At 43.8% G+C, this 18,760-nt stretch overlaps 1 protein-coding gene across 1 annotated transcript; it reads left to right on the forward strand.

The window, feature by feature from the left end:
* The first annotated feature begins 3,458 nt into the window (after positions 1-3,458).
* Positions 3,459-16,380, forward strand: LOC310853795 (hyaluronidase-1-like). The gene is made up of 8 exons (XM_083758255.1): positions 3,459-4,463; positions 5,883-6,880; positions 6,973-7,139; positions 7,811-7,979; positions 8,293-8,511; positions 10,516-10,680; positions 11,560-11,649; positions 14,195-16,380. Exons 2-8 carry the CDS (start codon positions 5,891-5,893, stop codon positions 14,633-14,635), a joined length of 2,241 nt encoding a protein of 746 aa, XP_083614381.1. The 5' UTR covers positions 3,459-4,463; positions 5,883-5,890; the 3' UTR covers positions 14,636-16,380.
* The last annotated feature ends 2,380 nt before the right edge of the window (positions 16,381-18,760 follow it).

Consider the following 18,760-nt stretch of genomic DNA (forward strand, 5'->3'; position numbering starts at 1 on the left):
CAAGCACTAATTTTTTAGCATTTTTGAAAAAATCTTGACATTTGTGGAAATGTGATTAATTTCGATTTCTTAAAAAACACATCTTCTCTTTTGGGTGTCCATTGCACAAAACAGTTTCAGATGTGGTCTGCAGCTATATATATATTATATATATATATATATATAATCTCATTTGGCACAAATAATTTCAGAATTACCGATTTACGATAGAAAGCATTTGTAGAATTAAGACATCTAGTTAAATAATTGCAACAATAGCAGATCTACAAGCGATCTACAGCTATTTTCACTTCTTTAAAGTTTAAAATAAAATAATTATAGAAAAGCTTTGGCAATTGCTGTTTTCACCCAACAGCAATTGCAGTAGCTGTTGGGAAGGTAGCTGTTGCACTGTCTGCAACCTGCAGACAGTGTCATGTCTGTGGTTTGAGGCGATATATCCCACAGGTTAACGGCATGCAATATGGGGCCATGTCTGGGTCACCAGGCCGTACCCACCAGAACACACACTCACACTTGGCGTCGCAAGCGACTCTAATGCCATCTTGACCCAAAAAACACTGGGGTCAAAGGTTACTAGTACAATCCCAGTTTTCACACAGCCTCTCGCCAGCCCGTGAACTAGTCATCACCAAATGGTACGCAGCGTGTTTGTCCCGACCACATACATAAACACAAGTACGGGATAATAAACAACATGGCACCACATTCTGGTTTCTCCTGTAGGCACCACGGACATGACTAAAGTTATTTTAGATTTTGAATTTGGGAAGAGATGAGGGGAGGAGCATTCGTAAGCCTTTATTCGACAGTGAAAGTACGGAGAGACAGATGGGAATCGCACCGGGGACTCGCTGGTCAGTCTGCTTTGATGAGCCTAACATAACTACTTGGCTGTTGGGTAGCATGCTGATGCCAAAGGCAGCATTGATAATCAGCATGCTCTCATGGCTTTGACCGGCAGCACGGGTTTCCTGGCACGAGTTGGCTCTGTACTTGGACCGCTTTTTTTGCGTCCAACATGACACGTTGTGAGCTTGTAGTGGTTAAGAATGTCTGCATTGTGGCGGTGTTTGTTGAATAGAGTGGGTGTACACTGTACAGTATAGTTTACAGTATGTATGGACAGGCAGATGTTACATTGGTATTGCAGAGTTCACAGACTGGTGAGAGTGCAGAGTGAAAACATGGGGCAGCAGCAGCCAGTGACCTTATATCACTTCGAGGAACATTATGGGGATAAAGGACTGAACCTCATCCCCACATGTGCTCCTGAAAGTGGGGTCCTAGAGGGGTTTCCATGGGCTCCCCAGCAAAATGAGGTACGGTTCAACATTTGAACACTATTTCAGAAATGGTGAAAATAGCCCATCTATAAGCTCACAACGTCATTTGTTTGGAGATAAATAGGTTTTTCCCCCTATTTTATTATGCAGCCTCTCTCGTGTCACTTGGGTGTGAAACCATCGTGTCCTAACTTAGTCTGTGAACGTGGGTGGGGCTTAAGGACTTCATCACCACCAGAGTCATCTAGTAAGAGAGTGGCGACACTAGCGTTGACTCCCATTGTAGCAATGGAATGCGGAAGTGCTCATTCCATCTCAATGGGATAGTTCCAATGTTTGGAACTGTCTATAGCCCATAGCTCTTTTACTAGATTACTCTGATCACCACCTAGCCTGGGCAGCATTCCTTTTTGGATCCGGTCGGGAGCGGATGATATCTTATGTCATGTTGTAGTCATTGTTTTGTAGTCATCAGGCCGGAACCCTCAAACCAGAACTTCCTTTCCCTCAAACCAGAATAATAATACCTTCCCAATATACATGTAAGCGTGACTCACTCTCTCTTTGCCTGCGATGAGAATAGAATTTGGGATGGGATAACAAAGGTATACAGACGCTAAATAGTCTATGGAAAGCACATTCACATTTATATTTATTTTTTATTTTAGAAATCAGCAAAACTACACTTTTATTGGTAAGGTATTATTCTTCCAGTTTGAGGAAAGGGAAGTTCTGGTTTGATGGTTCTGGCCTGATGACTACAAAACAATAACTACAACATGATAAGATATCATCCGCTCCTGACCGGGTCACACAGCAATTTATATTAGCTACACAGACCAGCCTTTCCCCCCACTCACCCTTGCTAGCCCCCCAACCGATGCTTGTTGGTTACAACAACTCATTGTAACCCCTAACCTTTGCCTTACAGTGACCTGCATTAGGGAATGGAACCTCTACACCTGGCATTGTTAGTGCCTTGCTTTACTCAATACTCCACAAGAAAAACTGTAGTAAAATGTTCAAGTCTTTTTATTTATTGGATGTGGATAGGATGTGGATATGACGAATCAAACATTTTTTAAATTGGATGATTATTTTGAAAAACTAATCGTATATGAATCCTTTGGGATGGTAGACATATTCCTGTCCGTATTGCTGTCCCCGTCACACATCCCACATCCTAAAAATGTTTACTGTGGCTGCGTGCAGGACTGTTGCACTTCAGTGTTAGGTAAATATTTTGGTGTGAGACCGTCGTATGACGGAGCATAAATTCAGCATTACAGAGGCTTTGAGTCATTCACGGTGAGCATATCGCAACCAAAATTATTAACAGCAAACACATTCAGAAATGATTCATGACACTGCTGTACAAAATGTTCTCAAATAGGCGTGTGTGTGTGTGCCCTTGTTGATGCTTTTGAGTTTTCAAAGTGTTTTTGTGCTGCTCTGCTCCTTCTATTTATTTGTTTTCTCTACTCTTGAATGTACCGGTATACGTCAGAGCTGATGTTTGTGTACAGCATCAGGACATGTACTTAAACTTCATATTTCCGTGTGTGTGTGCTGCGCTGTCCTTCCAATACAATCCAATACAGTGATATTGTGTGTGTGTGTGTGTGTGTGTGTGTTTGTGTGTGTGTGTGTGTGTGTGTGTGTGTGTGTATCAATAATTATATTTTCATAATCGCTCATTTAAAGGTGATTACCTCACAAAAGACATGCACTGCCTGATGGAAGGGAAAGGTACTGGTTGGAATAACGTGTTCCTTCCACGCGCTACGTCCAACCAGGGAAACTCACCCTGTCATGTGTAGGAGGAGGCAACTTGGACACTCATGCATGAAGGAAGCATGAGTTCAAGTCTGTTGCTCTCCCCAGGTTGGCGGAGGGTGTGTAGAGCCCAGGATCACATTAGATAATTGACACAGGGGTGAATAATGGGTTACAAAATTGTGGGCAATCTTTTTTTAAAGAAGTACTTACAGTGGCCCAGGCGGTGGCGTAACCGTCTGGGCACCCGACTGGTAATCCAGTCGCAGTGTGCCGCGGGTTCGACTCCCGAGCCCGACACGGCCTTTACTGCATGTCTTCCCCCATCTCTCTCCCGTTTCCTGTCAGCCTACAGTCTGTCCCTTCAAAAACCAATAAAAGGCGTAAGCCGCAAAACATATCTTAAAAAAAAGAAGTACTTACAGTAGTTTAGTCATTGGTTAGACCAGTCATTAGTCCTACAACCTATCTCAAACCCTCACCTTAACCCTAACCTCCCACGGGGCAGCACATCTAAACATAACCTTAACTCTCTCCCAACCCTTAACGCACCCCTCACCAACCTTAATCCGGTCGTCTTAACGCACCCCTCACCAACCTTAATCCGGTCGTTTTAACGCACCCCGGCCCTCACCAACCTTAATCCGGTCATTTTAACGCACCCCTCACCAACCTTATGTCTAACCAATGCTATGTCTAACCAAAGGATGCCTCCCGATTAGCTCAATTAGGGAATGCGCCTGTAGCTTGGTGGGTAGTGGTTAGAGAGGCTGTCCGGTAACCAGAAGGTCACCAGTTCCCCTCCTGGCCTAGTACACCTATACAAGCTTAATCCACAGCTCTCCCCACCCCGGAGCACTCATCAGCTGGGTGAAGTTGAAACAGAATTTCCTGTGTGGGGCAAATATGGCAAACGAAACAAAACAGTCGCGTCCCTATAGTCAAAACTTCATCCCAGTCCACAGTCCACACAGGCACACCGAGAGGTCACGGCGTGCCAAGCAAGCACTGCAATAACAGTCTGATCCTCATACCCGGTGGGTCAGTGTCCCAAGCATAGACTCCAAGGCATTCTGCTGTTCCACGTGCACGCTCCCGAACCTCACACCCCGGTGAGGCTTCCTCCTCCGTTCCAAGACAAACTTGGCACCAGGAGTGATCATAACATGGCGCTCTTAGATGTGTACGGACAGCAGAATGCATCCCTGCATGCTGTCTCTCTCTCTCTCTCTCTCTCTCTCTCTCTCTCTCTGTCTTTCCTCTCATCCTCAGTAGAGACGACCAGACGAAGGCTGCCTTCTCGCCCCACTCACACTCTGAGGAGCACCTAATCCAACAACACGTCGTCGTACCATCAAGGGCATCAGGAGGCGAGGCGGTGGCTCTAGAAGGGATGTTCAGGTAATATGCAGCTTCTTTTACCTGTGCATGACAGATTGCGCCTGTGGTATTGAGTTGGCCCATGACCTTGACAGTAGGATGAATCTGTGAGTTTGAGTTGGCGCCGGCGGTGGAGAATCTCTTTGGTGTTTGCACGTTGGATTTATGTCCGTTTAGGCATGGCGAGGTAGATTTTCTTTAGTGGCGTTTGCCATTCTTGTCCGGCAGCCGGGGTTGTGGGGTGGGAAATTTGGTCTTTTTTTTATTGGCCTAAAATATTGACTATATACATACATTCATGAATCGACTTGCTGTCGATATTGAGCAATTCTATTTTATAGGTGTTTATATGTGACCATACCATTGACATCCTATATAATGCAAAAATGTCTAAGTTTCATTATGCTTTAAGTAGCATGCAACAAACTAGGGGGTTTTCATGATTCTGAATCCATTCCAAGCATTATTTTTGCACAAAGAAACACTCCTTGGGCTAAAAACGGCCATTGCAATCATCACAAATGTGATGAGCTCAGCCCATTTTGGCGAATTTGGGCACATTTGGTGCCCAAATTGGCTATTGACGTTTTTATAGCTGTACGGCTATGACCGTTTTGAGCCCAAGGATTGTTTTTTGTGCAAAACTGATGCTTGAAATGGATTCAGAATCATGAAAACCCCCTAGTTTGACATGTCACATGCTACATAAAGCATAATGAAAATGTGAAAATCTTGCCTTTTATATAGGAAAAGTTGCTCAATGCCGACAGTCGGTCAGCAAGTGGATTCATGAATGTATGTAGACAATATTTTAGGCCAATAAACAAAAGAAGCCTGTCGGCTGCCGGACTATTCATAATACCTGTCTTCACTTAGCATTAACCACTTGAACTCTTTGTTGACAGGGTTCCCCAGGGGTCTATATTGGTCGCCTCATTTTCCTCTCTACACCAAATCTCTTCACTGAAAATAGCTGGCCTACAGGCACTCAACGCATTGCGGTGTGATGTGTTCTTGTTATGAGCTTGTACTTTTGCAGAATGTTTGCCTATAAAGACAAGCCCAGAACGTTGACGCTAGGGTTTAAATGAAAGAAATCGCACTGGGGTGTATAGATGGTAGAATGGAGTTTAATGGCATGATGTCTAGGGACATGATGATTCCATTGTGTTGATTGATATCAAGGTTTTGTACAGTAGCAATCTGTATAAAGGTGCTATACTACAGAATGTTTCAGTAATATAAATGTGCCAATCATCTGTACTTTAAATGCATGACCGTGAAGCCTATATCATAATGTGTAAAATAATGCTCATACCAATCAACTACATATATTTCTTCCTCAACGGAAAGACAATTTCGTTTGATACTGTGCTTTCATGTTCTGGGTCCCTAACTTCTCATTCATGTTTGACTGTATATGCTTTTCCTCTCCTTCAGGGGAAAGGATGGTTTGCATCACTCACAAGAGCGGAGGCTGTCCACTGATGCTTCTGTCGTTCAGCCGGCATCACCTCCTCCTTCCGTCTCTGACGCTGTCCTTCTTCTCTACTCTCATATGCTCTGTCCTGCCAGCGCTCACGTCCTCTCTCTGGTCTACTACTGCTGTCTCTACCGCCAACATTTCTACCCTCACAACCACACAGTCAATGCCCCACACAACTATTCCTCCCGTAACTCTTACCTATAGTCCTACAGTGCTACAAACGCCTTTGACTCCACAGAGCTCTACCCGTACCCCGGTTATTTCTGTTTCAACAATGTCCCCGACGTCTTCACTAGAAACCTCCGTCACAGCTCCATACCTGACCCCAACTTCACGGTCCACCTCCAAAACGTTACTTTTGTTGTTCCCCGGAACAGGCAAACCGGCTAAACGTCTTGGCAAGTTTTTCAACATGTTACCCTCAACTTCCCGGTCCGATTTAACCTCTCTTCCTCCTTCAAGGTCCCCGCTTCCCAAAAGCTCACAGACTCCTCACACTAAACTTGTCAGCAAATCATTGCTATCGCCATCAGCACCCTCAACCCCTCCTCCTTCTCTCACAACCTCCCAACTAACTTTCTCCACAAGTTCTACCTCTGAAACTGCTCTCCCTTTCTCTTCAAGACCTACACAAACTCCCCGCGGTCTCCCCACTTCGGTTTCCACAACCTCGACTCCCGTTTCTCCTATTTCCTCTTCTTCCTCCTCCCTTCCCACACAAACCTCCTCTTCTCCTCCTCACCCTCGAACCGTCGCATCTCCTCCTCCTAAAAGGCTGCCCCCCCGCCGTGCCAGACCGCCCCCTCCCCCTCCTCGCCTCCCGCACACCACTCGTCCGCTGTTTGATCGTCAGCCATTCATCGTCACGTGGAACATCCCTGACCTGGTGTGCAACAGGTACAACATCTCCCTGGACACCTCCACCTTCAGAGGAGTGGCCACACCTGCAAAGGTAGGAGGGAGGGATTGATTGATTGATTGATTGATTGATTGATTGATTGATTGATTGATTGATTGATTGAATGAGCCTCATCTCCCTTGCAGGTTCCCGGTCAGTTCCTGTCTCTGTTCTACACAGACAGACTGGGTCTGTACCCCCATGTGGATCGCACCGGCACCAGACGTCTGAATGGTGGAATACCTCAGCAAGGCAACCTGAAGGCCAGCATGTCCAAGGCCAGAACAGACATTACATACTACATCCCCTCCAGGTCAGACAGTCAGGAGCTGGGGCATAGATTAATGGACTTTATTTTATTTGTTTGTTTGTTTTCTTTTTTTTTTAACATTTTACTATTACAATTATTTTGGTGTTTTAAGGATTATGTTATAGTGCAAACGTTTTGAACCCATTCTGACCTGAGATCAGATTCTAAAAATGTCTTCTACATCCCGGCAGTTTTCTGAAAAAGCCATGTTTCTATGTCAGTCGTTCTTCGATTTAAAAAAAATATCAGACCTACAAGCTCGTAGCGCGCTATGAGCTTGTAGATCTGCTATTTTGAAATAGCTAAAGCATAACATAATGCTAACACCAAAAGGGGTTCCCGCCCAAAATGGGTTAACTCAAATCTTTGCTTCTGGGGGAGGGGTCCCTGGAACAACATATTTTTCAGATGGGGGTCCGCAGCCAAATGCAGATAATTTTGGTGGTCCTTGACATGAAAAAGGTTGAGCACCACTGACATAGAAACATAGGGTTTTTCAGAAAACTGTTAGGATTTAGAATCGGCCAAAGCCAAACCAAATTTGTATTTACATTTATATGTTCCAAATACTGTTCAATGCCAAAAAACACAACTAAATTGTTAATCGCAATTATTTGTATGACCATTAATCGTCAAGTAAAATGTCATCTCTCCTATCTCCCCTATACCTTCAGAAACAGTCGAGGTCTGGCTGTCGTGGACTGGGAGGAATGGCGCCCCCTGTGGGACAGGAACTGGGGTTCTAAGAGGATGTACCAGAGCCTGTCCGTGGGCCTGGTGCTGCAGAGGTACCCCTTCCTGTCTGCCCGACAGGCCGCGGTGCTGGCTAAACACGACTTCCAGGTTAGTGTTAACCTTTTGTCGCTGTCGGGTGGAAACCTTTTATCTCCAAAGCTGTTACCTTTCAGTGAATTGAAAAAAAGAACCTGTGTTCCATCATCATCATCATCATCATCATTGGTTTAAAGTCCGCTTTCCAGCGCTGGGTTAGACTGGATTCCTCATGGTCGCTGAGTGCTTTCATGTCGGCCAACACTGTCGTCTGTCAGGTTCTGATGAATCAACGTACTTACTGTGAACTCTCTCTCTCTCTCTCTCTCTCTCTCTCTCTCTCTCTCTCTCTCTCTCTCTCTCTCTCTCTCCCCCTCCCTTCCAGAAAGCGGCCAAGAGTTTCATGTCGGACACCTTGTCCTTGGGCAGAGCCATGAGACCCAACTACCTGTGGGGCTTCTACCTGTTCCCCAACTGCTACAACTACGGCTGGCTGGAGCCTGGCTATAACGGCCGCTGTTCCCAGGAGGTCCGGCTGCAGAACGATAAGCTCCTGTGGCTGTGGGAGACCAGCACCGCCCTCTTCCCTTCCATATACCTGCAGGTACAGTATACGTCCTACTCTGTGTGTTCAGGAACAGTGTTGTTTTCGTCGACCAAAACTTAAGACGAAACATGTTCGTTTTCCACTGATGGAAACTAAAATGAAAACTATAAAGCTATGATGACTAAAACTGACTATTTTTTCAACAAATAAAAACTAGACTAAAATGTTAGGAAGGGACTATAAGAGATCCAGTGTAAGTCATTTTATTTTATTTGTAGATCGGCTATTTTCAGCAGGTGTAAAAACAGTCATTACGACAGCATCAAGGCCCGCCAAAATACATTTTAGTCGACTAAATCTACAGTTGATTTAGTCTAAAATCTTATGATATTTAGTCGACTATAACTAGACTAACACTAAAACATTCCAGGTGACTAAAATGTGACTGAAACTAAATGAAAACTATTGAAGAGACTATGACTAAAACTAAAATCAAAATGTGCTGCCAAAAACAACACTGCTCAGGAATACAGGGCCTTTCAAACGACAGGTCTGCTGAAGAGGGGCGCGACGTAAGCGCAAGCAAGCATAAAAAAAAAAGCTAAACAGAATCCAGGCCTGGTGAGTCGCGAGTGTGTGCACGAAACGAGCCCGCGCGCTACGTTTTTTTCATGAAGCTTTCAGAAGGTTCCCGGCCCTTCCATGACCATCATCATCCATCATCTCAGAAAATGTTGACATCTGAAACATTTTTTTAAATATGAATTTAAGCACATGCTACTTGTGTCTGATTTTACTTCAGTCATGCTAGTAACCTTTCAGTAACTACATAATATAATAATAATAATATAATGGGATCAATGTAGTTATTATTTCTTTTTTAATTTATTATTACTTCCGTCCAGGTTTTGGGTATTTGGGGATATGTCATTAATATAGGCGAAATTAGCAGATTACAAGATCATAATGCATCACATCGTGGCGTGTTTTCTATTCCTACTTCTTTTGTTGTCGTAGCAACAAAGTATTCATTCAACCTTCAGTTTTTTTCACAAATACATTGAGGAGTGGACCCTCATTTTCAATGAGGGCCAGGTAATAGAGCATCAAGAAAACAAAATGGAAAAAAACGTAACAACAAAGAACTAATGGGATAAAGATACATGCAAAAAAAACATTAAGGTCAGATTCTCACCTAATACTTCGGTAGACTCAGATCCGTATGGGCGGGGAAATGGAATTCTTGCATATTTAATTGGCTGGGGTTTGCCTTCACACTGTCATTCGCAGCAATTGGAAACGCAGCAGGGGGGACCTTTATCAATGTGTTCCGTTCATAAACTATAGCCTACACAGTGAAATCTATGGTGATAAAATTACACTCATAACGTGCATGTGTCGTGCCGTCTGGGACCCCCCCCCCCCCCCCCCTCTCTCTCTCTCTCTACGCACGCAGCCGTGTTCTTTTGGGCATGGAGGCACAGCGCTGCATGAGCGCACTGATATAACTCCCCAGTCCCACACAGTGACAGCACTCCATGTTTACGGCACGCACAGACAGACAGACAGACAGACAGAATATTATGTAGGCTATAATACACTGCAGTGTTTTTATGTGTTTTCTTACGCAATTGATTCATGTAGCCTACACGTCCTCATTTCGATCAGGGCTTCAGTCTCCTTATTCGACCACGTCTATCCACAGTAACGGGACATCTTTGCGCTGCGTAAAATATGCCTTAACCGTCTCCAACTGTGTTCAGCTCCTCACCCGCCACATTATGTTTGCTTCATTTCCTTTATTTACTGCGGATTGCATTCACACCTGCACCGAATCGTAGTCAAGTGCGATTCGAAGCGAAGCGAAACCCACGTTTTTGGGCGGAGTAAAATGCGGTTATTTGCTGCGCATTAGGATTCGAATGAGCCTTCACACCTGCCAAACGAAGCGCAATTTCTGACAATGCGCAGCAGGATTCGTTTTAATCGCAGCAAAGCTCTCTGGTATGAATGCGACCTTAGATTTATAAATATTTCTAAAATGTTGTGATGTCCTTTCAGGCCTCGTTGAGAAACAGCCACAAGGCGGCGCTGATGGTGCGTAACCGTGTCAAGGAGGCGCTGAGGGTGTCTTCTCTGCCCAGACGCAACGGTACGGCCGCTGCCCCGGTGTTCGTCTACGCGCGGCCAGTCTTCATCGACCAGAACCGACACTTCCTCAGCCAGGTAGAAGAGAAGGAGGCAATCACCATGTTATAATGGTTCAAACTGCTTGAGCGCTGCCTTGTATAGACAATTAGACATACTAACTCAGTACAGCATTTTGTAAACAGAGCTATGTCACATTGCATATTAACAAGAGGTGTTGTCATGTGGATAGTACTAGAGCACCATCTAGTGGCTGAATATTACTTTACTATACAGTGCTTCTCAAACGTTGTCATGTCATGTCACATTAATATTAGACTATTTTGTGCCAGGGGCCTCCAAAAGAGAATATTTGTGTGGCTGTTATATTTGGTTCAGAATGATAGTTATGATACTGTTGGTGGGGGCTGAGGAGAGAGAAACCTACAGTACGTTATCAGTATAACTTATATTGTTGTTTGAAATATTTTTGAAATATAAAATGTTTTCCAACCATTACTGTAGATTAGGCCAGTGGTTCTCAAGCTTCTGAATTTACAGTATGACCCCCATTTGATACATTAAAAAAAAGAAATCTCTGGGACTTTTTGTACAGAGTTTTGGACATTTTGAACCCCTGATGCTCCCCGGACTCAACGTTGGTTGAGAACCAGTGAGACGACGTGTCTCCTCCTTGTTGTTAGTGAGGAGGTGCTACAGAGTCCACTGTGAAGAGTTTGGTTACAAGGTGTAATGAACACTGTAGAGTCTGTGGTGTAACCTTCACCTTAGAAAGAAACCCTTACCCTTCACTTTTGCCCGCCCGTGGTGTGTGTGCGTGTGAGAGAGAGTTCTTGTATTACTGCATACTCATGAGAGTGTAGGTATACAAATGTCAGAAATATATAGACATGCATATTGTGTGTGTGTGTGTGTGTGTGTGTGTGTGTGTGTGTGTGTGTGTGTGTGCGCCTCCAGGGGGATCTGGTCAGGACCATAGGGGAGAGTGCAGCAGTAGGGGCCTCGGGGGCCGTGCTGTGGGGGGCCAGCGCAGACTATGACGACAAGGTAGCTCCACACCGCTCGTCTTCCACTGGACTGCACACACGCACACGCACACACACACGCACACACACACACAGACACACACACAGCAAAAAAGTCTCAGTGCCAGACCAATCTCTTTTTATTCCCTGTGGCAGATGAATCTGGTTTCCAGACTATAATTATAGATCTCATAGATCTATTGTATCAGCAACAGGAGGTACCGGTATATATCAGCCTGAAGTCAATGGTAAACACTCCATGCATGCAAATTATAACGTAGCCCTGGGAACTGTTCTCTTTGACTCTTCTCATCTTTGCCTATAGTGGAAAAGTCAACATGCATTTCTCTCTTTCACTCTTTAGCAAGACACACACACACACACACGCAGACACACACACACGCAGACACACACACACACACACACACACACACACACACACACACACACACACACACACACACACACACACACACACACTCACTGTTGCCCACATGTAGTGCACAGAGCCTCTGCTAACCCCCATTTAGTGACAAATTGTTGGCGTTCTGGACGAAAGCTATACGATTATTCTGCTTCATATCATTCATGTCATATCATGTCATTCCTCTTTCCCTGTATGATTTCATTACATGCACCGCTCTGTGGGACGAGTCTTGTGGGTTTGGAACAAGCTGGGTGACGTCATGCTGTCTTTATGAATCTGGTGCAGTGTTTGGAAGGAAACCATGCATACGCTCTGCCCTCAATGACATACTGTACACATCATTCAGCATGTACAGTACAGCACAGTGCAGTGTTGTTTCTGGCAGGAAATTTCTATTTCAGTTTTAGTCATAGTCTCTTGAATAGTTTTCACTTAGTTTTAGTCACATTTTAATCACCCGGAATGTTAGTCTAACATGATATGTTAGACTAACTCATGTTAGTCTAGTTTTAGTTATAAATAATATATAATAAATATGATATCATAAGATTTTAGTTGTCTACATCTACAGTTGTTTTTGTCGACTAAGATGTATTTTGGCGGGGCTTGATGCCGTCATAATGACTTTTGTGAGCTTGTAGATCTGCCATTTTCAGCATGAAACCAAGTATAAAATGTCTTATACTGGATCTCTTGTCCACTAGTCCTAGCCAGGCGCAGCCAGACTTCATCCACCCCTAATGCATATGCATATGCATATGCCCACAGTGCAGCGCAGTGGTATATTAGTATCACAACACGAGGCTACACTAGTCACTTCCTCACATTTTAGTCTAGTTTTTATTTTTGACGAAATTGTCAATATATTTAGTCTTATTTTTAAGTCATAGCTTAGTTTCTATTTAGTTTCTATTTGAGTTTTTGTCAGTGAAAAAAGGTAGTCGACGAACAGTCGCCTTAGTTTTAGTTGACGAAATCAACACTGGTACAGTGCTACTGTACTGGCTACTAGCAGGGATACAAAAGCTTTGGTCAGGTCATTGTACCGTCACTCAGCACCAGGGGGTGCTAAACAAAGACTTCAGTTGGTACAGGAGACAGATACTCTCTGACTGACAAACAGTGGCTGGGGATGTTGATGGATGCTAGGCTAGTGCTTGCTACAGTCAAGGTTCAATTTGTTTACTGTATTGTCATGTCATGTCCAAACGGTTCCTTTTTGTATTATTACATTTTATAAAAATCTACAAGCTCTCAACGCGAGGCGTTGTGAGCTTGTAGATGTGCTATTTTCACTAAGTAGGACATTCATTTATGCGAAAACACATTGGAGGTTTCTGCCCGACAACAATACTAAGTACTTGAAAGTAACATACAAGTTTACATTGTGGCACATTATGACTGAGGAACTTCTAGATTTGCTGTTTACATTTTTTTGGGGTGAAGAAATATTTTGACAAATGTTGAATTCGCTATGTCAAATTCCCCCCAAAAATTGTCAGTTAAATTAAGTCTCTCTCTCTCTCTCTCTCTCTCTCTCTCTCTTTCTCTCTCTTCTCTCTAATATTGGTATAACACACTGACATGGCTGTTGACAAGTACGGCGGCTGTGACGCCCACGCCGTAGCTGTCAAAATCGTTAAGTAAACAGCCTCCGGCGACGGCGACATTGGTTGCCATGGTGTCCATGCGGCATGTGTCAAACATAAACACTATTATTATTTTTAAAACACACTGTCGCGCGTCAGCTAACTTAATGCTTAATTCTTACATGCGCTGGACATGATCAGCAGTGGAAAGCGTATGGTCCTGGAGCAATCTGTGTTATTCTAAAACCGTTTTAATAAACATGGTTAATATGACATTATGGTATTAGTGTTATTTCTTCATTCAGAGCATGCCAACACATTACACAGCATAAGAGAGGTGATGGAGCAATCGGTGTAAATGTATGACAGCTATAATTTCAATAAACATGGTTATGACATGGCCTTGTAGACACTACGTGTAAGTGTAGGTTCTGCCGTAGTAGAGCAGGTTTATGTATCGAGCACTGATCCATTTCCGGTTGCCGTAGCCGACTGCCGTATCCGTCGTTGCTTAAAGTCGCTATTTCCTCATCTCTCCCTCCTCCCCGCAGCCCTCGTGCGAGGCTCTGTCCTCCTACCTCTCCTCCACCCTCAACCCGTACGTGGTCAACGTGACGGCGGCGGCCCAGCTCTGCTCTGACCTCCTGTGCCAGGGGAACGGCCGGTGCGTCCGCAAGAACTACAACTCCGACCACCACCTCCACCTGAGCCCCGGGCGCTTCCGGATCGAACGTGTCCAGGGCCGCTTCCTGGCGCTGGGCAGGCCCGGCCTGGCTGACCTGAAGCTGTTCACGCGGCGGTTCACCTGCCAGTGCTACGAGGGCCTGGCCTGCGCTCCCAGGAGGTACAGGGAGCTGGTCAAAGCTCTGGCGTTCCGTGTGAAACAGGGCCTGTACAGCAAGGCCCAGACTCTGAACAAAGCCTCTCTCAACGCCATAATGGAGCAGTCCAGTTTTGCTAAAGAGAACGTTAAAAGGACCTTCAAAGTGTAGTCTGGGTTGGGAGCGATTGTGTCAATTGAAAACCTCACTGTGAGTGTGACTGCTCCATTAGAACAACCTACTATAACAAAGCTGTTTTACTAGAGAGCGCATCGAAGTTTAAGTGCCTTGCTCAAAGGCACTGTAGTAGTGCGAGATGAGAACGTTGACCATTTCCACTGGAAGCTTTTTCCAAACCCATGTGAGGATTCTCACGGTTAGAGCTGGTTACAAACTTCTGTATCATGGCACTAAACCTAGTGGGAGCCGCCGAGCCAGGGTTTGAACCGGGAACCTTGGTAATAACTATTTCTGTGCAAAAAGACAGACTAATTCCTAAGCACACCCGGTGGAAGACAGTGGTTGTCTTTCTTTTGGATCATCATCATTTGGATCAACATCATTCCACAGAGCTGGGACTGTGTGATGGATGGTTTTCAACACTTTTAACAGGACGACCTCATTTACCGACGAGGACTTAAAAACAGAGGCCTGTCATGGAATGCACTTCCATGGAGAGTTGTTAACCACTTTAACCCTGGTATCCCAATTTTAGGCCTCAAAACTAGGCCGAAGTGAAAACGAAATAAAAAAACAATTTAGGCATTTTTGTGGGGGGTTAAAATAATTGACATGCAGCCATGTATGGGCTGGCAGGAAACAGAAATCTGCCTGGGAATTTAAATTAAATTAGATTAGTGACCATCATATATTTGTGGTGTGCTTTCACTTCTCGATCATTTTTATATATAAAGTAAAAATGTATCATACCATATTTTTATATATATTAATAATAAAGTAGTGAAAGCACATCCGTCAGCTTCTCAGTCTGTTTTGCATTTGTTTTCTTGTTGTCCTTGTTTATAGCCAGCTGACGGATAGAAGCTTTTCGTGAGCATTGACACTCTTTATGCATGTCAGTCTGCATCGTGACAACATGAAGGTAGGTGGAGATCTGTGATCACGTGGCTATGCAAGGCTACCAACAGGGCATTTGTATGTCATTTGACTGAGTATGTAAATAAGCGACTGACACACACAGGCGAGATGCCATTGTTGCCATATCGAGTCTAATCTAATCTCTACTTTGTCTTCATGGTGAAACAGAAATAGCAGCATGCAGCAGGGTTGAGCAGGAAATAAGGACATTTTATTAAGTTACAAAGAAAACAGAAGAGAGTGTGGTGACTGAATGCTGGGGCCTGTTCATTTAACTGCTTCAAATACAAAATGATCTAATAGCGTTACTTTGTTTTAGATCCGGAGAATGTTGTACTGTTGTGTAGACGGTACCGTTGTGTTTGAATTGGTTCATTTTCAATGGAAATCTTAAAAATGAGACTTTATCTGAATTCTGAACACTTCAGCAAAATGACGCTTCCCTCCGTGTGACTTGTTTAAGAATCTGGTTCCTTGTCCTGTCACATAGCATCACGCTTATTTGACTAACATATTTAATCAGGGATGGCATTTGACCTGGCAGTTTTGTTTTGCAATATATTGTATTACATAATGTACACTGTATGAATGCATTGAGAGCCAGAGCACCAGTATTTCACTGTATATACACTTCACCAAAAAGGTTGAAGCTGAACTCTTGGCTATAAATAGTACAATCAGCTGAGTAAAGTGGCTGCAGTGGGATGAATCATTTATTGCCATGTTGTTAACCACACGTGAGGTATTTTACATTCCCATAAGGGTCCATTTCCAGTTGAGCTAATGTCATATGCATGAAGGTGAGTCAACGCTGGATGACGTGGCTGCTCGTTGAAATGTTGAAAATGTATTTTTCATTATTGATGATATTGCTAAATAAGAACTTAAAGAATGCTATGTTGGTTCCATTTATTCAAGCCGCAAGTCATCGATTGATCATAGCATGTGAAAATGCACACACGGACGCAAATGAGTCTCTCTAGTCCTCTGCAGTCAGCGGATTATGAAACTCATCTGGTCAGAAATTAGATTTTTTTTTTTACTGTCATTATATTTGTTGTAATCTTCTAAGTACTGGACCCTCGTCTGGTTCTGACAGATGGGTATTGTGTGTGTGTAGGCTGGGTGGTGTGTGACGAGCCGGTAGAATAGTTCCTTGGTCCGGCGGCGGACAGACAAACAGGCCCGGGAGAACAGTAACATGATACGAGACAGTATCACGCTAAGACGTTCACAAGATTTTATTATACAGACTGAACATATATAGCTGGATCCTAATGACGTACACTTGAGACATAACAAACTCACTGCAGCAAGCTGACCTTGCTGTCTGAGATGAGATGGTGTCAGTAGCTAGTATGCTACAGTTCATTCAGTACACAATACATTATACATTGTGCTCTCACGTACAAGTACACAGCATAGGCACTCATATCATATCACAACAATATTGATTATATCATTTGATATAATATAGAATACAATAATAGCCTTGACACGTTTTTGGAAAGCTACTCTAAGGAATGAGCTCTGAGTGCTCAAACTGCACATGGCCTGAAACGTGTACTTCACAAAATACACATGCATATCAATATCATGTAAACTCCCTTCGTCGCTTATGAACACACATACGTGCACACACACACACACACACACACACACACACACACACACACACACGCACCACCAAAACATGAGAGTGTCAGTGTTGTGTTTGTATTAGGATAACAATGACCTTGAGTCTCAGCAGGTTATGTAACTGACACCACACACGCACACATCAATGCTGTTCCTGGATATAGATGAGCAGAGCGAAAGACCAACTGTCGGAGAGAGTCGTGTGTGTGTGTGTGTGTGTATGTGTGCACTTTAGATGTCACCTGACACCTGGGCTCTGTAGTCACGCGCGGAATACACTATCTAAACCTCAACACACCGCCAATGCATTAACATTAACACCGCCAATGCAGTCAGACATGGAACAAATGCATAGAGCCAGATAGACAGCAGAACATTGTTATATAAAATATAGTTGACATACAAAAGAAAATGCCTCCTCCAAATTGAGTGGCTTCCTATAATAGCTGATGCCTTAGTAACTGCTTGGCCCTCCTTTTGGAGAGGCCGGACACAATGTATGCAAACAAACGTGCATTGTGTGACTGTGTGCCTGTGTTCATTTTGGGATGGTAGATGAAGGTAGTAAGAGCCCAGGTGTCAGGTGACATCTAAAGTGCAGCATGCTCTCTCTCACACACACACACACACACGCACACACACACACACGCACACACACACACACACACACACACACACACGCACACAGCTAAACTGAACCACAAAAACGATGTGCACAGGTCTGAATAAGGCTGGCAGTTTAATGCCTAAAAGCGATTATTTTCAATGTTATGGATGAATAAATTGGTGTGAGTCATAGTGTGTCTCAATAACGAATAGGTTTGAGCTGCAACCTTTAAAACATGACCTTCTTGTCATGATCAAATGCATAGAGAGGGAGATATTGTAGGTCAAGTAGGCAGACAAATATGACCCTTTCTGATTTCTGTCAGGTTGGGTTCTCACATTATTGTAGACTGACACGGAAGTGATGCCCATTATCCTTTCCCCAGTATTCTCCCTAGGGAATGTGCGGATATAGGTCACTCCACCTAGTCAATGATCTAAGAAGGTCCTGGCTTTCAAGTGCAGGGATCCCTGAGGGAGGTTCCAGGCCGCAAAAACGTGAGTGTTCAGTGTTGACCTACCGTATTTCCCCCCACAATTGTATAATCACAAAACAAATCTTCTCTTATATAAATCTTCCATAACACAAAATCTTTTAAAAAGGCGTATGAGTATGGAGAGAACCATACTTTGTAATAACAATGGGAATATAGGCTATTGATTATCATTATTATTATTTTTATATTTAACACTTAGCCATTATTTTTCTGTTGTCATGGTTCATTGCATAGGGGGAGCTGTGGTGTAAAAGCAGCGCATGTAGTAAAAGTTCCAGGAAGTGATCACTGGTTGGAAAGTTCCAGGAAGTGAGGTACCAGGAACAGCTATACATGTTCAGGAAGTGCAGGGGCCCTACATTTTAGGTGTGAAGAGTTTTTGGTGTGGTGGTTGGTCAAAGAGAGTCTTTAAGCCTACAAATCCTATCCAAATCAGAACTTTTAAAAGTAAACCATT

This window comes from Protomyctophum parallelum (assembly GCF_964188405.1).
Source record: "Protomyctophum parallelum genome assembly, chromosome: 22".
Lineage (NCBI taxonomy): Eukaryota > Metazoa > Chordata > Actinopteri > Myctophiformes > Myctophidae > Protomyctophum > Protomyctophum parallelum.

Bases quoted from the DNA above. Each gene is read 5' to 3' on its own strand.
- LOC310853795 (XM_083758255.1), top strand. From the start codon at position 5,891: ATGGTTTGCATCACTCACAAGAGCGGAGGCTGTCCACTGATGCTTCTG. The intron at 7,140-7,810 runs GTCAGACAGTCA...CTATACCTTCAG, and splicing joins ACATACTACATCCCCTCCAG to AAACAGTCGAGGTCTGGCTG. The intron at 11,650-14,194 runs GTAGCTCCACAC...TCCTCCCCGCAG, and splicing joins GCGCAGACTATGACGACAAG to CCCTCGTGCGAGGCTCTGTC.